We start from the raw sequence: 24952 nt of genomic DNA on the forward strand, positions 1-24952 counted from the left end.
TATGTTTACGTACCATGTCATTTCCTTCAATTGTATGAATACTTGTTGAATAACTCGAGACGCATAGTCTCTGGAGATTTACACTGATGACATGTACCTATGATGTGAAGGAAACCATGTCTCGCTGAAGGTGGCTTACCTTTCAGGACCCCTGCTCTCCTTGTCTTGTTTAACTAATGTGGATAGTTGTTCAATGAAAATGCGGCTAATCGCAGTCAGAGTTCCGGTGAGCAACCTAGTACACACTGAAATTTTAATAGTGCGGATAATGAAGCTTCTGAAGGGCTCAGATGTATTGGATATTTTACAGTAACTGGACGGGTCACTTGGCAAAAACCGCAGATACGATGTCATTATTGCTGCATAGGGTCTCCAGTTGCTTTCCCCGCCTTAGAAAGCTCATTCCTAGCCAATGTATGAGTTGGGCAAACGTATCATCAAGACAAGAGGAGAATTGCATACCGTAGCTGCACGCTGAACTCATCCTCGATGTCGTCATCATCCCAATTATCCTCCCAAAGTTTATCCCCCGCTGATTTTGCGACCCCAGGTGCAGCGCCCTTCAAGTGCGCCAGATCCGTACTAGAATCATCCCAGTCTACCAGACAACATGATCAGCAAGCATCGATGATATGGAATGGCAACTCAATGATCACCTGCGACTTCGAACTCTTCGAACTCGTCATCTTCTTCAAGGACCCCCAGGTGAGGCTGACTGTCCTCCTCCTTGGACTTCTCTGTTTGTTTGTCTGCGGGTTTTGATGAGGATGCGGATGAAGACATGCTGGTGAGAGATGGCCTCAGTACGCGTTTGCAGTACTCAGGCCGCGTCAGTGGCATGATCGTGGGAATGTGATTTCAGCGGACATCCGAAGTCGCGAAGTGCACTGAGTACTAGGCTACTAGCATTCTTTTACATCCAATTTCCTACACCGTGACTTTGTACATATATAAGTTTGTAATTGTGATACTTAATGTACAATTTGATCGTATCCCGCCCGATGCAAGCAAGAGGCATTGCCGAACAAGCTAGCCGCGACTTATGCATTTACTGTGTTTCCTGAGGGTGGGCAACCAACTTCGCTCCAGACACCTGTCCCAATCTCATCCTTTCCAGTCCTCCAATAATACCTTCAAGCCCGTTCGGGAGAACCTCATACTTGTTCGGCTACATAAATGTAAGACAGATCCAAAACACTGGTTGCAGAACAAACCTGTATAGTACCCTCTGAAAGCCACTGCTCGACCACAGCCCAGGAGCTGCGGTACAGCTCTTGATTTTGGGGGACGGATGGGCTCGCGAGGGTCTGGATGACCTTGCGCCCCTTGCCTTCGTCCTCCTTGACTGATGCAGAAACGGTTAATACGAGGGTGCCATTGTTTGCAAGCAATTCCCATGCAACAGATTGTGTTTCTGGCAACGAGATAGCGTCATAAACAATTCCGATAGGGCTGTCAGTAATTCTGCTGATGGCGGCCTTCAGTTGTTTTCCGGAAAGGTTGCGATCGAAAAAATGGGTTGCGCCGTAGTTCCTGACAAGTTCTTCATTGCTCGGAGAGGCTGTAGTGATGATAGGATAAAATTCTGACAGACGAGCAAGTTGGATAGCTGCAATACAATACTGTCAGCATGCGGATGAATAGGCGAGTCCCACTACGCTTACCGTATGAACCCACAGAGGAAGAACCGCCAAGGATGACAATAGGTTTGTTTGATTCGTGACCGCTGGCGCTTTTTGTCCAAGGAGGGGTTATCCCAGCTCCAAAATGATTTCCGTACAACCCCATCAGCGCAGTATCTAACCCTAGAGGAACAGTAGCTGCGCTATCGAAAGACTCGCTCGAAGGAATCTAGAATGGGGTATGGATGACGATGTGGTCAATGAGCCTTCTCATAACTTACCTTTGCTGTAAAGCTTGCAACGGTCAAGGTATACTGCTGAAACGCAGATTTGCCATGCGCCAATCTGTAAACCAAGGTTGAGCCTATACAGACAGGGCCAATAAAACTCGAGGAAAAGAATCATCATACTAACACTCTATCGCCTTTGCGAAAGTTGTTGACACCTTCCCCTACTTCCTCGACAATGCCAGCAATATCATTGCCAAGAATGGCAGGGTAATCGGTCACGAACATCCCTGTGTCCTTGATCTTATAGTCAATCGGGTTCAGAGCAGCAGATTGAATCTTGACCAAGAGCTGCCCAGCTCCGGGACTGGGGATGGTGCGGGAGCCAATCTCAAAGTTGCCCTGCTTTTTGGGAAGAAAAAGAGCTTTCTGTTGGGGAGACATGCGAAAGAGATGTGATCACGGTGGCTAAACGCCTTCCAACTTTGCTACCTATATACTAAATTGAAACTTCTTGATGAGCAAGAAAACATCAATGATGGATTATTCGTGATCATGGCAGGCAATTTGCAAATGAAGTTAGTAAGGAGCATCTATCTCTTGTGTGGCATCAGCTTAATAACAAGCTTTGCCCTGCGGGATAACGCCATAAGCAGTGTGCATGAGATGCGACGCTAGACATGGTAGGAGTCTCGCGTAGGTGTGTTACGGACCCGGTCTCTTCAAGGATGGGTAGTACGCTGGAATCCCACTCCAGTCCCTGGGCAATGGCGGAATCGATGAGGCGTGTGGCATACGCTATACAAATAAAACAAAGACAGTACAAGGTATTATCACCCTCCTGCGGCCTAAAGTTCATATTGTGCAGTTCGTGTTGCAGTTCTATGAAGTTCGCCTGCTACTAGCTCATCACCTGCAGGCAACTCGGAGAGATCAAATTCGTCATGTCCCGTCTCTGTGACGTCTGAAGCTTGAAGGTGGGTAGTTCGAATGAGACAACAAAGATGCCATCCACTGTTTTATGTTGGAACGGTGTATCTGGAACTGTGTGCCTGCGTGTCGCGAGCAAGGCAAGAAGTGGTGAAGCTTTGAACTTCGAGCACCAGTACTACTAGTGGTGGTCACGACAAAGGCTGAACGACCCGGTGAGTAGCTGACTAAGCTACGACTGTCGCCCACTGGGGGTCTCCCACTAGAGTTGCAGGGAGTTTCAGAGGCTTCCTTGCAAGTCAGCAGCTTCTCTTTGGGATTTCTTCCTTCGCTCGATTTCAAAGCTTCACGAACCATGCGTTTGGTGTCTGAAAACAACCACAAGTAGAGCAACCATGTCGCTCCACCCCTTGCCTTTACACGTTGAAACTTTCAACAAGACCTCTCCTAGCGACATCGTGCAGTACATACTAGTAATTGACGCCTATTTTATATATCGTGTCGTTGCGCCAAATGCAAACAAGGTGATAGTCGGCATTGCGGAATAAGTCGACAACACTGTATTTACTGTGTTTCCTGAGGATGAGCAACCAACTTCGTTCCAGACACCTGTCCCAATCTCATCCTTTCCAGTCCTCCAATAATACCTTCAAGCCCGTTCGGAAGGACTTCATACTTGTTCGTCTACATAAATGTGAGACATAAATCCACAACAATGGTCGCAGAACAAACCTGTATAGTACCCTCTGAAAGCCACTTTTCGACCACAGCCCAGGAGCTACTGCATAGCTCTTGATTTTGGGGGACGTGTGGGTTCCCGAAGGTCTGGACTATCTTTCGCCCCTTGCCTTCATCCTCCTTGACTGATGCAGAAAGGGTCAATACGAGGGTGCCATTGTTTGCAAGCAACCCCCATCCAACGGACTGTGTTTCTGGTAGCGAGATAGCGTCATAAACAATTCTGATAGGGATGCCAGTAACTTTGCTGATGGCGGCCTTCAGTTGTTTACCGGAAAGGTTGCGATCGAAAAAATGGGTTGCGCCGTAGTCCCTTACAAGGTCTTCATTGCTCGGAGAGGCTGTAGTAATGATAGGATAAAATCCTGACAGACGAGCAAGTTGGATAGCTACAATTCTGTCAGCTTGCGGTCGAATAGGCGAGTCCCACTACGCTTACCGTATGAACCCACAGAGGAAGAACCACCAAGGATGACAATAGGTTTGTTTGATTCGTGACCGCTGGCGCTTTTTGTCCAAGGAGGGGTTATCCCAGCTCCAAATTCATTTCCGTACAACCCCACCAGCGCAGTATCTAACCCAAGAGGAACAGTAGCTGCGCTATCGAAAGACTCGCTCGAAGGAATCTAGAGTGGGGTATGGATGACGATGTGGTCAATGAACCCTCTCACAACTTACCTTTGCTGTAAAGCTCGCAACGGTCAACGTATACTGCTGAAAAGCGGCAAAGTCATTATTTAATTTGCCATGCGCCAATCTGTAAACCAAGGTTGAGCCTATACAGACAGGGGGAAATCATCATACTGACACTCTATCGCCTTTGCGGAAGTTGTCGACACCTTTCCCTACTTCCTCGACAATTCCAGCAATATCCGTGCCCAGAATGGCAGGGTAATGGGTCACGAACATCCCTGTTTCCTTGATCTTGTAGTCAACCGGGTTCAAAGCAACAGATTGAATCTTGACCAGAAGCTGCCCAACTCCGGGACTGGGTATGCTGCGGGAGCCAATCTCAAAGTTGCCCTGCTTTTTGGGGAGAAAAAGAGCTTTCTGTCGTGGAGACATGCGGAAGGGATGTGGTGGGTAGAATCACGGTTGTCGGTGGCCTTCCAATCTTGCAACCTATATAATAAATTAAAACTTCTTGATGAGCAAGAAAGCACCATGGATTACGATTATTCCTGATAACGGGCAATTTGAGGTGTTAGTGAGGAGCATCTTCCTCTTGTAGGCATCAGCTTAGTAACAAGCCCTGCCCTGCCATATGCAATATGCATGAGATGCGACGCTAGAAATGGTATGTAGGAGTCTTGCGTAGCTTTGATATGGTCTCTTCAAGGACGCTGGAATCCTGCTCCAGTCCCTGGGCAACAGTGGAATCGATGAGGCATGTGGCATACGTTATACAAATAAAATAAAAATAGTACAAGGTATTATCACCCTCCTGCGTTCCAAAGTCCATATTGTGCAGTCCGCATTGCAGTTCATCTGCTACTAGCTCTGCAGACAACTCGGAGTCTCGGGGAGATCGATTTTGTCATATCTTGTCTGTGACGTCTGAAACTTGAAAGTAGGTGGTTCGAATGAGACAACAAAGATGCCATCTGCTGTTTGATCTTGGAGCGGTGTATCTGCCAACTGTGTGTCTGCGTGTTGCGAGCAAAGCAAGAAGTAGTGATGCTCAAGAACTTAGTCAAGCCTGTAGCTTGAAGGACCTTCTCCGAGATGGCTGACTAATATTAAGCTATTACGGCTCTCGCCTTGGATCTCCCTAGAGTCTGAATGGCAGGAGCTTTGGCGGCTTCATTGCAAGTCGGCAACTTCTCTTTGCGATTTCTTCCTCCAATCGACTTCACGAACTATGCGTTTGGAATCTTTAAAGCCAACCACAAGCAGAGCAACACGTTGCTCTGCCCCTTGCCTTTACATGTTGGAACTTCCAACAAGACTCAGCCTGAGCTCTCCTCGCGACATCGCCCAGTACATGCTAGTAATTGTGATGCCTATCAATTATATCCTGTCATTGCACGCGATGCAAATAAGGTGATAGTCGACATCGCGGAATAAGTCAACCCTGCATTCACTGTGTTTCCTGAGGGTGAGCAACCAACTTCGTTCCAGACACCTGTCCCAATCTCATCCTTTCCAGTCCTCCAATAATACCTTCAAGCCCGTTTGGGAGGACTTCATACTTGTTCGGCTACATAACTGTGAGACATAGATCCAAAACAATGATCGCAGAACAAACCTGTATAGTACCCTCTGAAAGCCACCTTTCAACCACAGCCCAGGCGCTGCAACACAGCTTTTCATTTTGTGGGATGTGTGGGTTCCCGAAGGTCTGGACTACCCTTCGCTCCTTGCCTTCATCCTCCTTGACTGATGCAGGAAGGGTTAATACCAGGGTGCCATTGTTTGCAAGCAATCCCCATCCAACAGACTGTGTTTCTGGCAACGAGATAGCGTCGTAAACAATTCTGATAGGGCTGTCAGCAATCTTGTTGATGGCGGCCTGTAGTTGTTTGCCGGAAAGGTTGCGATCAAAAAAGTGGCTCGCCCCGTAGTCCCTGACAAGGTCTTCATTGCTCGGAGAGGCTGTAGTAATGATAGGATAAAATCCTGACAGACGAGCAAGTTGGATAGCTGCAATTCTGTCAACCTGTGGTCGAATAGGCGAGTCCCACTACGCTTACCGTATGAACCCACAGAGGAAGAACCGCCAAGGATGACAATAGGTTTCTTTGATTCGTGACCGCCGGCGCTTTTTGTCCAAGGAGGGGTTATCCCAGCTCCGAATTCATTTCCGTACAATCCCACCAGCGCAGTATCTAACCCTAGAGGAACAGTAGCTGCGCTATCGAAAGATTCGCTCGAAGGAATCTGGAATGGGATGTAGATGACGATGTGGTCAATGAACCTTTTCATAACTTACCTTTGCTGTAAAGCTTGCAACGGTCAAGGCATACTGCTGAAACGCAGTAAAGTCATTAGTGAATTTGCCATGCGCCAATCTGTAAACCAAGGTTGAGCCTATACAGACAGGGGGAAATCATCATGCTAACACTCTATCGCCTTTGCGGAAATTGTCGACACCTTCCCCTACTTCCTCGACAATGCCAGCAATATCCCTACCCAGAACGGCAGGGTAATGGGTTACGAACATCCCTGTGTCCTTGCTCTTGTAGTCAGTCGGGTTCAGAGCGGCAGACTGAATCTTGACCAGAAGCTGACCAACTCCGGGACTGGGGATGCTGCGGAAGCCAATCTCAAAGTTGCCCTGCTTTTTGGGAAGAAAGAGAGCTTTCTGTCGCGGAGACATGCGAAAGAGATGTGGTGGGTAGAATCAGTGGTTGGTGACCGGTGACCTTCCAACCTTGCTACCTATATGATAAATTGAAACGTCTATAATGAGCAAGATGCATCATTGATTTCAACTATTCGTGATCATGATTTGCAAATGACATCATTAAGAGGCGTCTACCTAAGTCTACCTAGGTCCACCTCTAACGCAGCAAGTCCCAACGGGGAAAATCGCACTCGAATGATCATGGAGTTCGACATAGCCACGTGGAGAGTCAGTCCTTCACTAGATCATGCCCCTACTGATTGCCTTTCCAGCGAGCCATCGAAATCTTCTGCATTAACTCGCACTTTCGTCTCAACGTACAACAATACTCCATAGGCAGCCTAGGCTATTTCAGTTTCGACCCATTCAAGTGACCACGTTCTTTACAAACAATCCGATCTTTTGTCTCGACATACAACAATATTAATGTTCCATAGCCTATCCTAGTTTCGACCCATTGAAGTGCACCACGTCCTTTACAAACAATCTGAATGCCATAGCCTATTCTAGTTTTGACCTGTTCAACTCCAGAATCTACCATGCTTTATGGCCCTGGCATTGTCAGTGGATAATTGCACCCTGCGAAGTTGTGCTCACTGTGTATCCAAGCGCAGGGGCTCCCGCGGGCATCTCCGCAACGAGATTGTAAGTTTTTCGGAATTGTCCAGTAGAAGATATAAAGAGGTCGGGCCTCAGCTGATTCATCCAATGTCACCTGCAGGTGCGAGATGTTACCGAGTCTCTCTATTCTATCCCTGAAGGGGACTGAGGCCGCATGGGGAGTGCAGGCGCTCGTTCCGTAGACCAGCCCACGCATGGACCCTTTTCATAATGCTAGCACCGCTGTCCATCAAAGGTATTTGAAGCTGCCCGATTTGACACCACTTACCGGCCAGGGCTCGTTATTCTGTGCCTCTCGCAGCTGAATCGTTGTGAGGTTGCTTGGCGCGGGTGTTGCAGGCAGGGATGTATTGTTGTCAGGGTTGTGACAGTAGAATCTGTTCTAAGGTGTCCGATCCCGAGTGTTCAAAGGTATCTGGACGTGCATTCACCGCGGCCGCGCTGTCAGATCTCATTTGCGGATGCAGATAGGGTTTACAAGGAGTTAAATGGGAAAGTGAAAAGGCGCCTTGTCGAACTCGCAGAGCAAGCTAAGGATAGGATAAGGGACGAATGTTGGAAGGATGACCCTTGGCTCTCCTAACTCGATTGGACACCCAAAGTAGCAGGGAAATCTAGGGGTGTTGTGCCTGCTGAACAGGCGTATCTTGATGTCGATTTACCGAATTTTTGTTGACTTCTTCTTTTTGCAGCGTAACTCCACGGCAGCGTGGCCATCGACTGTTCCCAATTCTTTCCCCCGACTCAAGAAGTCCACTCCTAAGGAGCCCAAACCAAGGTATTTTTGTCGCATAGGACGTGACTGGAACAGGGCCAGGGACTCCAGATTTCAAAAGGAAATAGGGGCAAAAATATCTTTATGGGTGCAGGTTCGTATGACATAGAGGAGCGGCGATGGACTGGGGTTGATCGATTTGACTGTACTATCCACAAACATGAACATACAATATTTCGCTGGGGTGTGGTACTCAGAACAGAATCTCAAAAAATTGGTTATTCAGTTCGAATGAGCATGCATGTCTGTCATCAACAAACATAAGATCGCGTCCCTCACTGACTGCGCATTCTATGACACCTGTGGTGGACATGCTGTGTCAGTATCGTTCGAAGGAATACTATCGCTGGATGAAGGAACGTACCTTTCAAGGTCGTGGTTACTCTGCTAGGTCGTGTTACAAAGGAGATACCTGTGATCCTGTATTGCCGCAAGACCCGCGTGACACACAGGGGTGGTGTAGCAGGCATAGCGAGGACCCCGTGAATCCGTATGCGCTATCATAATTTGGTCACGGCAGTGTCTCACAACTCGCCTGTGCGGCCGAATGTGTCAGATTGTGTGACCCTGAAGTACACAAGTGAGACACGAGGACGTAGACAGCAATGTAGAGAGACGACACTGGATTGTACCATCACAGCCTAAAAGTGAATGATAGGCAATGATTGTGTCTGGCGTTTGCCATCATCTGGAGTTTGAATTACCTGCCGCTATAACACGATATAAGGTTTTCAGATACGAAAGCGTCTCTAGCACTGGTTAACAAATTTAGAGCAGTTGTCCATGAGGGTATGGCAGCCAGCGTACACCAGTGTGATACGAGTGGTAAGTGGGATTTGCCGGAAACTGTATAGCAGATGAGATTAATCATTAATATTAAGGTTGCAAGAGCTGGCAGTGAGGAATTAGAGGTATGAACCTCCTCTACGTATAACGTGAGAGTCGGAGAAGTTCTGCCCCGCGGAATAACGCCATATGCAATGTGCATGAGATGCGACCCTAGAAATGGTAGGAATCTCGTGTGGGTGTGTTACGGTCTCTTGAAGGACGCTGGAATCCTGCTCCACTCCCTGGGCAACAGCGGAATCGACGAGGCATGTGGCATATGCTATACAAATAAAATAAAGATAGTACAAGGTATTATCACCCTCCTACAGCCCAACGTTCATATTGTGCAGTCAGTGTTTCAGTTTAATGAAGTTCGTCTGCTACTAGCTCATCACCTGCAGACAACTCAGAGAGATCGATTTCGTTATATCCTGTCTCTGTGACGTCTGAGATCTGAAGCTTGAAGGTGGGTATTTTGAATGAGACAACAAAGATGCCATTCGCTGTTTGATGTTGGAGTGGCCCAGGTGTGTGAGTCATCTGTAAAATGTGGGCCTGCCGCATGTCACGAGCAAGGCAAGAAGTGATGAAGCTTGAGCGCTTCTTAAGCTTTGAAGAGCACCACTAGTACTAGTGAAAGCCTTGAGTGGCTGACTAATAAGCAATGGGTGTCGCCTAGCGGCCTAGGGGTCCCCCCACTTGAGTTTCGGCGGCTTCCTCGCAAGTCGGCACCTTCTCTTTCCTTCACTCGATTTCAAAATTTCACGAACCATGCGTTTGGTGCTTTAAACTCGTGCCAACCAGAAGCAGAGCAACCACGTCGCTCCGCCCCTTGCCTTTACATCTTGGACTCCCAATAAGAACTCTCGCGACATCGCCCAGTACATAGAAATTGTGACGCCTATTGTATTGCACAATTATATCGTGTCGTTGCGCCCAATCCAAACAAGGTGATAGTCTGGATCACGGAATAAGTCAACAACCCTGTATTTACTGTGTTTCCTGAGGATGAGCAACCAACTTCGTTCCAGACACCTGTCCCAATCTCATCCTTTCCAGTCCCCCAATAATACCTTCAAGCCCGTTCGGGAGAACCTGATACTTGTTCGGCTACATAAATGTGAGACATAGATCCAAAACAATGGTCACAGAACAAACCCTTATAGTACCCTCTGAAAGCCACTTTTCGACCACAGCCCAGGAGCTGCTACACAGCTCTTCATTTTTGGGGGCGTGTGGGTTCCCGAAGGCCTCGATGACCTTGCGCCCCTTGCCTTCATCCTCCTTGACTAATGCAGGAAGGGTTAATACCAGGGTGCCATTGTTTGCAAGCAATTCCCATCCAACAGGCTGTGTTTCCGGCAACGAAATAGCGTCGTAAACAATTCTGATAGGGCTGTCAGTAATCTTGTTGATGGCGGCCTGTAGTTGTTTGCCGGAAAGGTTGCGATCAAAAAAGTGGCTCGCCCCGTAGTCCCTGACAAGGTCTTCATTGCTCGGAGAGGCTGTAGTAATGACAGGATAAAATCCTGACAGACGAGCAAGTTGGATAGCTGCAATTCTGTCAGCCTGTGGTCGAATAGGCGAGTCCCGCTGCGCTTACCGTATGAACCCACAGAGGAAGAACCGCCAAGGATGACAATAGGTTTGTTTGATTCGTGACCGCTGGTGCTTTTTGTCCAAGGAGGGGTTAACCCTGCTCCAAAATGATTTCCGTACAACCCCACTAGCGCAGTATCTAAGCCCACAGGGACAGTAGCTGCGCTATCGAAAGATTCGCCTGGAGGAATCTAGAAGTGGGATGTAGCTGACGATGTACTCAATGAGCCTTCTCATAACTTACCTTTGCTGTAAAGCTCGCAGCGGTCAAGGTATACTGCTGAAATGCAGTGAAGTCATTAGCAAATTTGCCATGCGCCAATCTGAATGCAAAAGTTGAGCATGCAGGGCCGAACCCAAAGAAAACAATGGTCTAACACTCTATCACCTTTGCGGAAATTGTCGACACCTTCCCCTACTTCCTCGACGATGCCAGTAATATCCGTGCCCAGAACGGTAGGGTAATCAGTCACAATCATCCCTGTGTACTTGATCTTGTAGTCGACCGGGTTCAGAGCAGCAGATTGAATCTTGACCAGAACCTGCCCAGCTCCGGGACTGGGGATGCTACGTGAGCCAAGCTCAAAGTTGCCCTGCTTCTTGGGGAGAAAAAGAGCTTTCTGTTGGGGAGACATGCGAAATAGATGTGATGGATAGAGTCACGATGGTTCGAGGCCTTCCAACCTTGCTACCTATATATAATAAATTGAAAGTTCTTAATGAGCAAGAAAGCATCATGGATTATTCATGATTACGACTCAAATGACAGGTGTTAGTAAGTACTTCCTGTAGCATCAGCTTAATAACAAGCTCTGCCCTGCGGAATGACGCCATATGCAATGCGCATGAGATGCGACGCTAGAAATGGCAGGAGTCTTGTGTAGGTCTGTTACGGTCTCTTCGAGGATGGGTAGCATGCTGGAATCCTACTCCACTCCCTGGGCAACAGGGGAATCGACGAGGCGTGTAGCACAAATATTTGAAATAAAGATAGTACAGGGTACTATCACCTTCCTGTGGTCCAAGGTCCATATTGTACAGTCTGTATTGCAGTCTATGAAGTTTGTCTGGCACTAGCTTATCACCTGCAGACAACCTGGAGAGATCGATTTCGTCATATCCAGGATCCTGCCTCTGCAACGTCTGAAGCTTGAAGATGGATAGTTCGAATGAGGCAACAAAGATGTAATCTACTGTTTGATGTGGGAGCGGTATATCCGCAACTGTGTGCCTGCGGCCCTGCGTGTCGCGGGCAAGGCAAAAACTTTGGTGAAAAGCGATGTACCACTCAGCACTGCAACTTGAAAGCCTACTGAGTGGCTGACTAAGCTTGTGTCACTCACTAGTTCCAACGTTGAGTCACGGGGAGAGTGCAAGGAGTTTTGGCGGCTTCCTTGCAAGTCGGAGCTTCTCTTTGCGATTTCTTCCTTCACGAACCATGCGTTTGGTGTGTTAAACTCGTGCCAACCACAAGCAGAGCACTGACCACGTCGCTCCGTCCCTTCCCTTTACATGTTCAAACTTCCAGTAAGAGCTCTCCTCGCGACATCGCCCAGTACATACTAGAAATTGTGACGCCTATTGTATTGCTCAATTATATCCTGTCATTGAGCTCAATGCAAACAAGGTGATACTCGGCATCGCGGAATAAGTCGACAACCTTGTGTTTATTGTGTTTCCTGTGGATGAGCGACCAACTTCGTTCCAGACACCTGTCCCAATTTCATCCTTTCCAGTCCTCCAATAATACCTTCAAGTCCGTTTGGCAGAACCTCATACTTGTTCGGCTACATAAATGTGAGACATAGAACCACAACAATGTTCGCAGAACAAACCTTTATAGCACCCTCTAAAAGCCACTTTTCGACCACAGCCCACGAGCTGCTGCACAGTTCCACATTTTGGGGGGTGTGTGGGACTCCGAAAGTCGAGATAACCTTGCGCCCCTTGCCTTCATCCTCCTTGACTGATCCAGCAAGGGTTAATACCAGGGTGCCATTGTTTGCAAGTAATTCCCATCCAACAGATTGTGTTTCTGGCAACGAGATGGCGTCATAAACAATTCCGATAGGGCTGTCAGTAATTTTGCTGATGGCGGCCTTCAGTTGTTTGCCGGAAAGGTTGCGATCAAAAAAGTGGGTTGCGCCGTACTTCCTGACAAGTTCTTCATTACTCGGAGAGGCTGTAGTGATGATAGGATAGAATCCTGACAGTCGAGCAAGTTGGATAGCTGCAATACTGTCAGCCTGTGGTCGAATAGGCGAGTCCCACTACGCTTACCGTATGAACCTACAGATGAAGAACCGCCAAGGATGACAATAGGTTTCTTTGATTCGCCTACGCTTTTCGCCCAAGGAGGGGTTAACCCAGCTCCAAAATGATTTCCATACAACCCCACCAGCGCAGTATCTAACCCCAGAGGAACAGTCGCTGCGCTATCGAAAGATTCGCTTGAAGGAATCTGGAATGGAATGTGGATGACGATGTGCTCAATGAACCTTTTCGTAACTTACCTTTGCTGTAAACCTCGCATCGGTCAAGGTATACTGCTGAAACGCAGCAAAGTCGTTAGTGAATTTACCATCCGCCAATCTGTAAAACAAGGTTGAGCCTATGCATACAGAGCCGAACCCAAGGAAAAGAATTATCATACTAACACTCTATCGCCTTTGCGGAAATTGTCGACACCTTCCCCTACTTCCTCGACTATGCCAGCAATATCCATGCCTACAACGGCAGGGTAATCGGTCACGAAAAGCCCCATGTCCTTGATCTTGTAGTCAACCGGATTCAGAGCAGCAGAGTGAATCTTGACCAAGAGCTCCCCAGCGCCAGGACTGGGGATGCTGCGGGAGCCAATTTCAAAGTCGCCCTGCTTTTTGGGAAGCAAAAGAGCTTTCTGTTGAGGAGACATGTGAAAGAGATGTGGTGGATAGAGTCACGATGGTTCGAGACCTTCCGACCTTGCTACCTATATATAATCAATTTGAAAGTTCTTGATGAGCAAGAAAGCATCATGGATTATTCATGATTATGACTGGTCAAATGACAGGTGTTAGTAAGTACATCTGCAAAACGACGAAATGAACGCTTAACTTACGCGCGTTACGAACGCTTACGAACGCTTACGACCTCAGTAGCGCACGCTGCTGATTGGTGGAAGTACATGTGTATCTCAGTTCTGACAAAATTTCCAAGATATGCCGGCTTTGTATTGACGCTGCACTGTATATGACTGAGTGAATAGTGATTAGTCTTGGGACGGGGGAATTCGACTAATCGATTGTGAGAGCGCACTTGCGAATGAATGGAGATAAGAGAAGGGAAGTAATAGTCTGTTGGATGAACGGTGAGCTTCGGAAATGGGTCGCAGACGGAACATTTGTGTACTGAAGACGATGTCGAGAGAGATGTGGGTTTTGACTACGAAGGCTGGGGAATGTCTGGCTTTGCCAGACCGCGGCCGTAGGCGCGATCTGGGAGGGTTTTTGAGCGCGGTGTTCGGAGTCAACGAGAAGTTGAGAACAAGCCGAGCGCCAGGCGTCCGTGTCATTTTGATGCAACAATTTGCTGCAGTTGCAGCGCTGCAGTGATGCATCAACGCTACAGTGGGGAGCAAAGCAATAGTGATGCATTACTGATGCATTCCAGGCATCAGTAGTAATGCATCAGTAATGCATCAGTACCACCTGTGTGTCACCATTAATACTACTGATTAGTAACGTTGATGCGATAGGATCTTCCTTACTAAGTAGTAGGGTTTACTTCTGCTGCAGCACTTCAGTACTTCTCGCAGCACTCAGCACTTCCCTTTGTAAAATAAAATACCTCCGGTAAATAGTGTCTTAAAACATATGTGATATAATCCGCCTATTTCCGAGTGGCCGAATTACCGAGAATTACCGGTGGCCGCTATTTGCCGACTAATGCCCCGCCACCTCACAATCATTTCCCACGTCGTCTCAACCACCTTGCTCATCGTCACATACGACGAGCTCTATCAACGTGCTCAAATCTTACTCGTTTTTCTTGGTTCTTTCGCGCATTGACTTCGATAAGGTATGTCATCCATTATTTCTTTGAATTAGGTCTAAAACATACACAATAGTTAACTGGTAAGTCTTGCCACTGCCCGCTTATTAATCTTCTAGCTAGAGTGCTTACTGTCAGTGCCTCCCCTCCCAGTCCACTCTCCCACCTCACCAGCCAGCAACGTGCACCATTCCAAGCGCATGTCGACCTCTTTGCAGGTGAAGATGTCAGTCCTCAATTCATCTAACTCGCTTCATACCACTATGGCTTCACTAAGTCAAATACAGCACAAAAGGCTGGAGGATGAGGGCAGGCGAGCAGAACACATGTGACGTGAGTAGCACTATAGTTGCCTTTCATTGTCATACTTACCACACTTTAGAAACACAACACTTTCGTGCCCTTATGGCTGACGCTCAACTTGAATCAGGGCGAGACCATGATGATTCCATGCAGTATGATAACACTGCCCTTGAATATGAGGATCTTGGGCAGCAAGAAGAAGATCACCTACATGAAGTTTCTAGTGGCCCACTATTTTCAGAATGTTTCTGGATGTGTGTGCAACAACGGTGAGCTACTTATTTCTTTTGCAAAATCCACTCAACAACTAGTACAGTGGTGTGACAAGTCATCAACACCAAGATTTGCGGACATGAATGCAGCGCTATCAACATGCCCACGCTGCATGGTCTGAGCAAATCCCCCTTCTCATTGAAGCTTACATGTGGTGGGCACACAACATGACTGAGACCAGCAGTGACCAAGAGGGCCATTCGTTTGGTGTAGCTGCTGTTGGTGTTATGGGTATGTTTTACTTTTTCACGTGTAGTACACACTAACACTGCCAGCAATGTGATAGACTTCACCGCTAACATAGATATTCTACAACGACCTGGGGAACCTGCCAATGTGGTGCTACTGCAGTGTGGGTTACTCGGCTGCTCTCCAGTGCAACCCACTGTAGCTATTCATCTCCACTGTCTCGAACTCTACCATCAAATTTGTCAGCGACAATCTTCGTTTAGCGTTCAATCTATTACTAAAGTTCTTTGTACCCTTCACAATGTACATTTTTTTGTTTTGTTTATTGATCATTAATATGTATAACTCAAGGTTTAGGTAACTTATTCTCGCCACTTGCGGGAGCAGTTTACAATAGCATTTGATATCTACCTTCAAGTCAAACATGAGGTCTGGCGATTGATGGACCGTGCGCTCAACCGAGATGGCACTGACTGGCATCTCAAAGGTTCTTGCCTGAGTTGTGCATTTGAAGTATGTCTAATGATCAAATTCGCATATTTGAGTCTAACATCATGTTCCTGCAGCAACCCAATGAACCACCACTCATTCCACGCAGACTTCACAGCATGAATAGCAACCACTCAGCCAAACATCTGGATGGTTTGGGGTCCGCTGATTAACGCTTATTTCACAGTCGCTATTTCATACCTGTCTCCACAGTTGAGCAGTTTTGTGATGATGTCCGTAACCGGCCGGGCAAACGTTCGATGAGGGGGAATATTACCTGTACCAAAAAGTGGACTGCCGCCAAGTCTGTGGAGGAGGACAAGATCTCCGTCTTCAAGCAGACTGGAATATTCATCTTAGCATGTCAGCATGGCTTCGTGGAATGTATTGCAGAGATGAAGCGTAGCGGTGAACTGTACATCTTTCTTTTAAATATATACATTTGACTTTATTCTTTTCTAGTGTGAAGTATGGACTTGCCATTGTGAACTGGCTGCTTGAAGTTTGTGGTCAAGACCAAGGACTTGGCCATGATATTGGCTGCTCATTGCACAAAACTATTGCTGCTAGTTCCATTGGCAATCTTGCCACCAAACTGAATCTCATTGTCGCAGTCAATGCTTTTCATGGGTATGTGCACAATCGCCGGTGCCAGCTGCACCATCATCCCCTTTACCTCCAAGGCTTCGGTAACGAAGACCTGGAAACATGTGAACATATTTTCTCCAGTTCTAATGGCGCCGCAGTTTGTCACTCATCACACTTTCATTGGATGCAATTTATAGACCTTCATTTCAACCAGTGGGACCAAGACAAGTACACTGAGTTAAGTAAGTGTTTGATGTAATCTAGGATATCGTACACCTCTAATTAAACTTACGTAGGCCGCTTCTTGCATGAGAATTATGTGCAAGCACTCGGTATCATTGAGGAACATACTCGATTATTAGATGAATTCATGACCTGATGTAGAGACTGGAGTTTCCACAGGTGCATATGGGTACAGTCCACTTTCCCTTCATGATGCGCTCACTATTTTTGCAATGCACCCCAAACACGACATACATGCTTTCACATTTTGCGTTTAGCGCGTTTCGCATTTCGCATTTGGTGCGTTTCCACACATAGACACTTTCGTGTTTCGCGCATCCACATTCCTGCAGTCACGCATCCATAATATTAATGTGCTTCTGTCGCATTTTGCCTTAGTGCATTCGACTTGTCGCATTTCGCGTTTTGTTGCGTTTGTCGTGTTTCACATTGTCGCGTTTTTCGTGTTTGGTACAGTCGCATTTCACCTTTTGTGTTCCACATCCTATGCAGTCGCCTTTATAGCACTTCGCCTTCTTGCGTCGACAGACCCTTGCTATCGCTCATTTGCGCTTTCCTGATTACGCGCATATGCGCTTTGGCGCGTACCAGTGCATTTGAGCGTGTTACATCGCACTTCGTCACACTTCCCTAGGATCCATCGCCTGTCCTCCGCATGTCCTGTCCTAGTCCTCCAAGGTCCATTGGTGCGTGCTCTCTTCACTAGAACTCATATACCGTCACACAGGCACTTGTACCTACACTATGTTTCGTTATGGACCCTGACTTACAGTACCTCATCACATACCTTAGTGCTCCCTACTCGGTTCCGAGACCTGGGAACTCGCTTAGCATACTTACATGTCAGCAGGTTCATTTTTCTGTTACTTACTTCCGTTCCACTACCATCTAAGTGTATAGCACTAGTGACCATCAAAATCCATGAGTTTTCCCTCCATTTGGCACTTTGACATCCTTAAGCACTTATTGCCACGTCCATCTTTCCTCTTGGTTCTCTATTTGATTGCCACCTCGACTTGAGCACTCTGTTGAGATCGCGTGAAATGCGCTTTGACATTAGAACACACTTTTCTGCACTTTCGCCTTATCAGCACGTTTAGGTGCCTTTCATCTGTGCACTTTCGCTTTTGGGTGCATTATTTGCATCAGTGTCCCACTCAGGTCTCTAGACAGAACTGCCAGTTATAGATCCCCCTCATCTTTTCTAGAGGAATCTTTCTCAGTAGAAATCCCCTTGGGATGACTTTTCGCTCGTATCCAGAGGAGTACTTGAGAGCCCACTTCCCACTCTTCCCCCTTAGCATTCAGCTATCATTCCTCACCCTCACTGAAAGTTGATAACTAAGGACGACTTCATCTGATGGCAACAAGAAGAATCTGACTTTCTCAGTAATCTAGCCGAAGAACCGCTGTCTGATGCGATTGTGGCAGCATACGTTGAAGAACTCGAGAAGCTTCATGTTGCGGAGTGAGTGATTTCCATTGCTCAATCTTGTCAATTGACCCCAAAATATAGGTCAACGTATGGCAGCATGACCTTGGTCCCTTATCTCACATACACCCCTGCAAGTTTTACCCCATCATCTGGCCTGAATGCTAGCACTCACCAGAAATCAAGAGCTGTTGAAGCCCAGTGTCTATCTGCATTACGACAGTGTGAATAACACAACCTGACTAGGCACTTGTAAAGGTACTTAGCCAGTATATGTCTAAGCTCTGCCTATGCTGCTATACTTGCAAACAATAAAGCAAGAACATTTGACCCAAGGGAAAAGCTACAAAGGACAACTTAAGATAGAAAGACCTGAAAGTGCGCTATAGCGCAGGAAAGCGCATCGCAAGATACAGTGCTAGTGCGCGGGAAAGTATGTCGCAACTATAGAGCGCTATGGCGTGAGAAAAGCGGAAGTACGGGTCAGTAGATGGTCACTATTGGGTTGCTATTGGGTTGCTAATGCGTCGGTAGTGGAGCGCTAATGCGTCGCAAGATAGAGTGCTAATGTGCAGGAAAGTGCGGAAGTCAAGAAAGCGGACACTGAGTCAAGGGAGGGTAATGGATAGTGAGTGAGATCAAGGTATTGATTGCAAGGGTAAAGGAAAGTCAAGGTAAACCAATAGGGGCCATAGAGTGCAGCTAAAGGTGACTACTTCTAAGTAAAACCTAAGGTGAAGGAAATACAGTCGAAGGGAAGTAATGTTGAAGTAGTCACCATAGGCTTCTTATACTAGTAAGCTATACCATCCCAGACCTGGAAGGGATAGGATATACATGTAATAAGACTGTAGCACTTGTTACAAACTCGAGGCAAGGCAAATTACATACCAATGAGGTAGGATGGACAATGGATGGATTCTGACATTTCGGGTGGATCCTAGGGCGCGAGAACAGCGCGCTAGACAAGCGCTAGGCGCGGGAACGAGCGCTAGATAGAGCGGACAAGCAGTAGATAGAGCGGACGAGCGCTAATGCTCCTATAGACTCATTGCTGGTAGTTCTGATAGTGCTATAAGCGCGGGAATAGCGTCGGATAAGTCGCGGGAGTATGAATAGCGCTGCGGGAATGTGCGCACATAGTGCAGGAAAGTGTGGAATAGCGTCGGACAAGGGTTATGGCTGAGACAAGTGAAGACTGCTGATAGGGGAGTAGTGAATAATATGAGGGATAACTTTGGTCCACCTATTGAAGGCTTATGCAGGTATACATGCCTAGCGCCAATATGATTGTCACAACGGTATCAACTACAAATGAATATTATTGAGGATTTTGAATGAAGGCATGACATCACTGAATGTTGGACGCCTATGCACCATGAGTATACTCCGGCACTGGAATACTCACGTGAGCGCCAGTTTGTTCAGATTGTTGAGGAACTGGAGGGTTTAGTCATCCAGTGCTTGTTTGAGTTATCTAAAGCTAATCTTGCAGGGATAGGTTTGATTATATTTTTTATTGTCTGAATCACGCTAACTCACTACAAGGTTACAAAATGCGTAAATATATCTCAAAAGCTATCACTTGCTGCTCTGCTACCATTCATAATGTGCTTGAGAAGTACAACAAATTGGCACCACTTCAAATACCTCCTCGACCTATCCTCGACTACGCAGAAGTTGTCGGATATGCCACTCTCAGCGAATTTACCCTTCTGAAATATTCTCATCACAATTTTCTTGCAAAACCATGGGCAGTGCCTGAAACTCGGGAGATGAGCGCCAAATACTTTAAACTTGTCCGGTCTCGTTAGGAAATCACCCGTTTGAATGTGGAGATAGGCCGTCTTGATGCTTGGGTTGAGTATGATGACAAAAAGATGCTTGAAGTCATTGAGATGTTGGTTACTGATGATCCATCCTCTCTGCTTGCTGCCGAGTTGAGGAAGCAATACTCAGTCCGCCATTGCATCAACAACGTCCACCGCTGTTGCTTACACAAGATTCGCCAACTCAAAGGCTACAGCAGCCCAATCCTGGTTACACAATATGATGTCACTGAGGAGGGTCAAGATGATGAAGGGAGTGGAGACCTCAAAGAGAATGATGAGCTGGGTGACGAAGCTTCACACTTTGAAGATACAATTAGTTGCATTCAATAATAAAGTACTACACTAGATACAATCTCAATATATCTTGATCTGATGAACACACAAGAGGGAAACTATGCCATGGATAATAAAGGAACATATGAAAATGAGACATTATAATTGCATGATGAGAGTTGATCTGTGGTGGTAGTAGTAGTAGTAGTAGTAGTAGTAGTAGTAGTAGTTGCATGATGAGAGTTGATCCGTGGTGGTAGTAGTAGTTGCATGATGAGAGTTGATCCGTGGTGGTAGTAGTAGTTGCATGATGAGAGTTGATCCATGGTGGTAGTAGTAGTTGCATGATGAAAGTCAAGTTGTCGTCGTAGTAGTTGCATGATGAGGGTCGAGCCCTAGTAAGTAGTTGCATGATGAGGGTCGAGGCTGAGTAGTAGTTGCATGATGAGAGTTGAGGCCTAGTAGTAGTTGCATGATGAGAGTCGAGTCGTGGTAGTAGTTGCATGATGAGGGTTGAGGCCTAGTATCAATGTGTTGGTCAGTTATGAAGTTCAAGTTGCACCTACTAGGGGTTGAACTTCCATTTGAGCTGATCGACCAGATGCAGAAATACTACGTGAGTCAAAGCACTACTGATAGAATAGATTCAACTGAATGAATGTTCATCACCACGTATCATGATCTCTAACCATAATGTACTTTCTTGCTTCCTTTCATCTTAGTACAGGTGTTTTGTATGATGAAGATTGTCCAAGACTGTGCATATCTACTAACAGATCATTGAAGGAGCACAGTTTTAATAACACTTGTGTCGTAAGTTTGTAGCACTATATAATTACTGTGCCGCTTTTCACCACATTCAACTTTTCCTTACATACTACCATGGCCTTCCAGCTTCCCGAGGGACTAGACCATCTAAATTATCTTGACCTACATGGAGCACTTGTTAGTATCACTTTCATTCTGAATTTTGACTTAATGGTTATAATCTGGCCGCCACGATCATAGAAATCGCAGTTCAAGATCAAGCTCAGCGCCGAGTTTTTGTTTGAGAAGCATCAAGGTTACTTCTGTCTGTTTCCTGTCATACAGACGTCGCTCCGTGCATGTGAACTCATTGAGAGGCGCAAAGAGAAGCCCATGCTTGACAGGATCCATACCCTATTATCCAGTACAATCGCACCTGAGGTTTGCCGGCACTGGTTCAGCTGGGAAACTGTTGAGCTACCTGAGGACATGCTCCAGAGTAAGTTTTAAAAATTTCTTGAGCTTTCTTTCATGATAGCTTGGATTATTGCAGGGCTTGTGTCATATACCATATTCCTGGTGAGGGCGAGGAATGATAGCTGCGTGCTAGGGGGAAGAGTGGGAAGTGGGCTCTCAAGTGCTCCTCTGGATACAAGTGGAAAGTCGTCCCAACGGGATTGCTACTGAGAAAGATTCCTCTAGTGAAAGGTGAGGGGGACCTATAACCAGTGGTTCGGTCTCGAAGTCTGAATGGGACTCTGAGGCAAATAATGCACCCAAAAGCGAAGTGCGCTAGCTAAAGGCGCCTAAATGCGTTAATAAGGCGGAAAGTGCGGAAAGCGCGCTTCAATGTCAAAGCGCACTTCGTGCGATCACAATGGAGTGCTTTGAGTAGAGATGACAATCAAATGGGGAATCAGGACTTTGATAGATGTAGAAATAGACACTTAAAGGTGTCAAAGCGCCAATAGGAAGGAAAACCGGTGTATTCAGATAGAAACTCGAGCTTTACACTTTTATGGTAGTGGAGCGGAAGTAAGTGACAGGAAAACAAACATGGTGACGTGTAGGTATGCTAAGCGAGTTCCCACGGCTCGGAGCCGAATAGGAAGAACTAAGGTAAATGGTGAGGTAAGTCAGGGTCCCTAACGAGATATGATGATAAGTACTAGTGCCTGCGTGACGGAGTATGAGTTCTGAAGAAGGGAAAACGCACCAATGGACCTTGGAGGACTAGGATGGGACATGCGGAGGACAGGCGACGGATCCTAAGGAAATGCGACGAAGTGCACCGTAACGCGCTCGAACGCACTTGAACGTGCTGGTACGCGCCAAAGTGCGCGTTGCGCGGAAGTCATATTAGAAGCGCGTTGTAAGGATATCGAGTGCGTCGTGAAAAGCCGTGAATTTGGCCCATATGAGCCTGGAGAAATGTGAATCTCTACACCGGGTACAGATCAAAAGATCCAGATCTCAGATCCAATCCAGATCTGATGGACATATCCATTGTCCGGTCCACAGATCCGATCTAATCCTTGTTTCATGTCCTGTTCATATAACTCTAACTATCGTTCATCTCCTTTCAGCATTCCTGTACACCGGTATACCGGTTATCCTTTACTTCCGTTATGCTTACTGATCCGCTACACTTACTGATCCGCTTTAGCTTAGACTTCATTCCCGGTTATGATTCGTTATCCATCCAACTTACCAATATGCTGTACACATACTTTGCTTATACTTCGTACATAGCCTCGCGTCCTTGCTTATTGATCATTCTGTTAGTTATCCGTAGTATATAAACCCTTGTACATGCGCTGTAGTAGATCAGTTCGAATATCATCTTAGACTGCACTCATTCTGTCTGGACTCTAAGTCCATCCGATATCCGTCCGGACTTGAGTACGATACTCTTGTCTACTCCAAGACTTAGGATTGATTCCTATAGTTTATATATTCGTCTCTGTCTTCGGACAGTCCTCGCCCGTTAGTTTCTAGTTCGGATCCGATCCGGATTAGCCGTTACTATATATGTTCAATATATGGAAGCCTTAACAGATCTGTTATGAGACTTATCTGTCTCAATATACATGATACTCTAGTACTCTGAAATAAGGGGCAAGACTCAGGAAAGGGGCACAGCACACGAGCTGAGGCCGAAGCCCTTCGGATCCGATACTACTTGAGTACAGTCTTAACAGCTTGCTGCTTTGGACGAGCTTGAGTGCAAGACTCCAAATCAATCAATGAATGCCTTGTCATATTTCTTCCCAGATCCTCTGAACTCTCATCAAGTATCAACCAAAAGTGACTGCAGAGATTTGCTCATTTCTGAAGGTCTTTCATCTGCGCATCTTTTCATGACATATACTTACAAGGATTCACTCATTTCAGAATGTCTTTCATCTGCGTGCCTTTCCATGTTGTCTACTACAACCAAATCATCCCTACATTCACTTTCTGATTCTGATTCTGATGATGACAACTACAACAACAACAACAATGGCAACAACAGCAAGAATGGCAACAGCAACAACAACTACGAACTACCATACCTTCTAAGTTCGCCATTGACACTGAGAAGAGCGCCTGCAAAGGAACATAATTTGGTTGACATACTACCACCATCACGCCCACCACCTTTCTCCATTGCACCTTGCTTGCCTCTATTAAAACCAGACAGAGTAGCTCAGAAACATGGCTCTAACTTGGAAAAGTCTTTGCATAATCCTGTGAGTAACACTACACCTTTCGCATTATTATACTCATGGATAAAACAGCCTCAGAAGACTGGTATTGGTGAGAAGGGACATATCTTGGAAGCCGCACTACCACCATCATGTCCTTTCATCCTCGCTTCTTCATCTCCGAAGAAAAAGATCGTGAAGATTCCCACTAGTACAGTGAGGGAACACGAGTCAGAAGCCGCATTACAACCTTCACGCCCTCCTCCTTTCGTCATCGCACCTTTGTCACCTTCATTAAAATCACGAGGAGCACCTGTTCAGCAATGCAGTTCCAACTCAGACAAGCCCCAGCACAATCCTGTGAGAAAATATACTACATTACGCAGTCAAACTGATTCAGATAAAATAGCCTCAGAAGAAGACTGGTGCTAATGCGAAGGCTACCCAGCGCCATAGATCTAAGAGGGATGAGACATTGCACGAGCCTGTGAGTCAATATACACATTTTTGGTTATGGAACTGATAGATAAATGAAATCAGACTACTGGTGCTAAAGTTCAGGCTCCAAATCTCGTGCACATTACGCAAGGAAATGACCAAGGGATCTCAATCACTAATCATATTTATCTCACCGCTGATCCCCATTTGATGGAGGGCCCGTCAGATGCACAGGCTAATCGGGTCTCAGCAAGTATTCACGCCTGTCTTAAGGACTTGAAAGTTCCTCCCATGACAATGGGTGAGATTTGGAGGTGCATTGAACAAAAGAGTGGATACGAACCCTTTGCATGGCAAGCTATTCTTGTGAAACTGGACATTCCAGAGGACCGCATGGCATCAATCCTCGCTGTGATGGCCAATGCAAGTAATCATTATCTTTGTAAGTTTCACCTCGGTTATTTGTGGGCCCAGGTTAATTTCTTAGTATAGTGTACCCGAGCAATTTGTTTGATATAGCTACGGTGTGAATCAAGTTGCAATGTACTCGAATGTCATATTTTAGGTTCGGTTTAGCTATGAAAATTTGATTTCATCTTGACCTCTGGTTACTGGAAGTTCTTTCTAACTCTGGATTTATGCAACACAATATAAAGTAAGTTGATCTCGATGCTTTTATTCTCATTGTATACTACACATGGCTCACCTGGGAAAGGTTCAACGTTCACAGGCGAGGTTGT

At 46.4% G+C, this 24952-nt stretch overlaps 9 protein-coding genes across 9 annotated transcripts; 3 read left to right on the top strand and 6 right to left on the bottom strand.

Moving 5' to 3' along the window:
- Nucleotides 1–189: 189 nt before the first annotated feature.
- Nucleotides 190–875, bottom strand: DFJ58DRAFT_803510 (DSS1/SEM1 family-domain-containing protein). The gene is made up of 3 exons (XM_041390969.1): nt 657–875; nt 463–598; nt 190–405 (listed from the first exon to the last, which is right to left on the bottom strand). Exons 1-3 carry the CDS (start codon nt 838–840, stop codon nt 354–356), a joined length of 372 nt encoding a protein of 123 aa, XP_041240588.1. The 5' UTR covers nt 841–875; the 3' UTR covers nt 190–353.
- Nucleotides 876–910: 35 nt separating this feature from the next.
- Nucleotides 911–2317, bottom strand: DFJ58DRAFT_33023 (chaperonin 10-like protein). Its single transcript, XM_041379887.1, has 5 exons — nt 2037–2317; nt 1904–1967; nt 1665–1851; nt 1215–1609; nt 911–1168 (listed from the first exon to the last, which is right to left on the bottom strand). The coding sequence occupies exons 1-5, from the start codon at nt 2291–2293 to the stop codon at nt 1049–1051; spliced, it is 1023 nt and encodes a 340-aa protein (XP_041240589.1). The 5' UTR covers nt 2294–2317; the 3' UTR covers nt 911–1048.
- A 1026-nt stretch (nt 2318–3343) lies between these two features.
- Nucleotides 3344–4582, bottom strand: DFJ58DRAFT_731370 (chaperonin 10-like protein; the record flags this gene model as incomplete). Its single annotated transcript, XM_041386026.1, has 5 exons — nt 3344–3463; nt 3512–3906; nt 3957–4143; nt 4196–4274; nt 4326–4582. 5 exons carry the CDS (start codon nt 4580–4582, stop codon nt 3344–3346), a joined length of 1038 nt encoding a protein of 345 aa, XP_041240590.1.
- A 685-nt stretch (nt 4583–5267) lies between these two features.
- On the bottom strand, nt 5268–6850 carry DFJ58DRAFT_33037 (chaperonin 10-like protein). The gene is made up of 5 exons (XM_041379891.1): nt 6580–6850; nt 6450–6528; nt 6211–6397; nt 5766–6160; nt 5268–5717 (listed from the first exon to the last, which is right to left on the bottom strand). Exons 1-5 carry the CDS (start codon nt 6834–6836, stop codon nt 5598–5600), a joined length of 1038 nt encoding a protein of 345 aa, XP_041240591.1. The 5' UTR covers nt 6837–6850; the 3' UTR covers nt 5268–5597.
- A 3227-nt stretch (nt 6851–10077) lies between these two features.
- Nucleotides 10078–11422, bottom strand: DFJ58DRAFT_747750 (chaperonin 10-like protein; the record flags this gene model as incomplete). The annotated part of the gene is made up of 5 exons (XM_041387549.1): nt 11065–11422; nt 10931–11009; nt 10691–10877; nt 10246–10640; nt 10078–10197 (listed from the first exon to the last, which is right to left on the bottom strand). Exons 1-5 carry the CDS (start codon nt 11319–11321, stop codon nt 10078–10080), a joined length of 1038 nt encoding a protein of 345 aa, XP_041240592.1. The 5' UTR covers nt 11322–11422.
- Nucleotides 11423–12207: 785 nt separating this feature from the next.
- On the bottom strand, nt 12208–13600 carry DFJ58DRAFT_803543 (chaperonin 10-like protein; the record flags this gene model as incomplete). The annotated part of the gene is made up of 4 exons (XM_041390970.1): nt 12208–12473; nt 12522–12916; nt 12967–13184; nt 13344–13600. 4 exons carry the CDS (start codon nt 13598–13600, stop codon nt 12354–12356), a joined length of 990 nt encoding a protein of 329 aa, XP_041240593.1. The 3' UTR covers nt 12208–12353.
- A 1470-nt stretch (nt 13601–15070) lies between these two features.
- DFJ58DRAFT_33147 (uncharacterized protein) lies at nt 15071–15917 on the top strand. Its single transcript, XM_041379899.1, has 3 exons — nt 15071–15290; nt 15338–15525; nt 15581–15917. Exons 2-3 carry the CDS (start codon nt 15378–15380, stop codon nt 15817–15819), a joined length of 387 nt encoding a protein of 128 aa, XP_041240594.1. The 5' UTR covers nt 15071–15290; nt 15338–15377; the 3' UTR covers nt 15820–15917.
- An 81-nt stretch (nt 15918–15998) lies between these two features.
- DFJ58DRAFT_853373 (uncharacterized protein) lies at nt 15999–20397 on the top strand (the record flags this gene model as incomplete). Its single annotated transcript, XM_041393849.1, has 8 exons — nt 15999–16132; nt 16160–16387; nt 16435–16661; nt 16857–16892; nt 18175–18271; nt 19579–19736; nt 19784–20044; nt 20078–20397. The coding sequence occupies 8 exons, from the start codon at nt 15999–16001 to the stop codon at nt 20395–20397; spliced, it is 1461 nt and encodes a 486-aa protein (XP_041240595.1).
- Nucleotides 20398–21222: 825 nt separating this feature from the next.
- On the top strand, nt 21223–21799 carry DFJ58DRAFT_844145 (uncharacterized protein; the record flags this gene model as incomplete). The annotated part of the gene is made up of 4 exons (XM_041393044.1): nt 21223–21285; nt 21349–21586; nt 21641–21666; nt 21698–21799. The coding sequence occupies 4 exons, from the start codon at nt 21223–21225 to the stop codon at nt 21797–21799; spliced, it is 429 nt and encodes a 142-aa protein (XP_041240596.1).
- Between the last annotated feature and the right edge of the window lie 3153 nt (nt 21800–24952).

Source organism: Suillus subalutaceus (assembly GCF_016647625.1).
Source record: "Suillus subalutaceus strain FC151 chromosome Unknown DFJ58scaffold_104, whole genome shotgun sequence".
Classification (NCBI taxonomy): domain Eukaryota; kingdom Fungi; phylum Basidiomycota; class Agaricomycetes; order Boletales; family Suillaceae; genus Suillus; species Suillus subalutaceus.

Excerpts from the sequence above, each read along its gene's own strand:
- DFJ58DRAFT_33037 (XM_041379891.1), bottom strand. The coding sequence starts at position 6,836 with ATGTCTCCGCGACAGAAAGCTCTCTTTCTTCCCAAAAAGCAGGGCAAC. Across the intron at positions 6,529-6,579 it reads TTCCGCAAAGGCGATAGAGT|ATTGGCGCATGGCAAATTCA; the intron begins GTTAGCATGATG and ends CTTGGTTTACAG. Across the intron at positions 6,161-6,210 it reads TTCCTCTGTGGGTTCATACG|CTATCCAACTTGCTCGTCTG; the intron begins GTAAGCGTAGTG and ends ACAGAATTGCAG.
- DFJ58DRAFT_803510 (XM_041390969.1), bottom strand. The coding sequence starts at position 840 with ATGCCACTGACGCGGCCTGAGTACTGCAAACGCGTACTGAGGCCATCT. Across the intron at positions 599-656 it reads CGAAGAGTTCGAAGTCGCAG|ACTGGGATGATTCTAGTACG; the intron begins GTGATCATTGAG and ends GTTGTCTGGTAG. Across the intron at positions 406-462 it reads GAGTTCAGCGTGCAGCTACG|GAATGAGCTTTCTAAGGCGG; the intron begins GTATGCAATTCT and ends TACATTGGCTAG.
- DFJ58DRAFT_33023 (XM_041379887.1), bottom strand. The coding sequence starts at position 2,293 with ATGTCTCCCCAACAGAAAGCTCTTTTTCTTCCCAAAAAGCAGGGCAAC. Across the intron at positions 1,852-1,903 it reads TTGCAAGCTTTACAGCAAAG|ATTCCTTCGAGCGAGTCTTT; the intron begins GTAAGTTATGAG and ends ACCCCATTCTAG. Across the intron at positions 1,169-1,214 it reads TTTCAGAGGGTACTATACAG|CCGAACAAGTATGAGGTTCT; the intron begins GTTTGTTCTGCA and ends ACATTTATGTAG.
- DFJ58DRAFT_33147 (XM_041379899.1), top strand. The coding sequence starts at position 15,378 with ATGCAGCGCTATCAACATGCCCACGCTGCATGGTCTGAGCAAATCCCC. Across the intron at positions 15,526-15,580 it reads AGCTGCTGTTGGTGTTATGG|ACTTCACCGCTAACATAGAT; the intron begins GTATGTTTTACT and ends GCAATGTGATAG.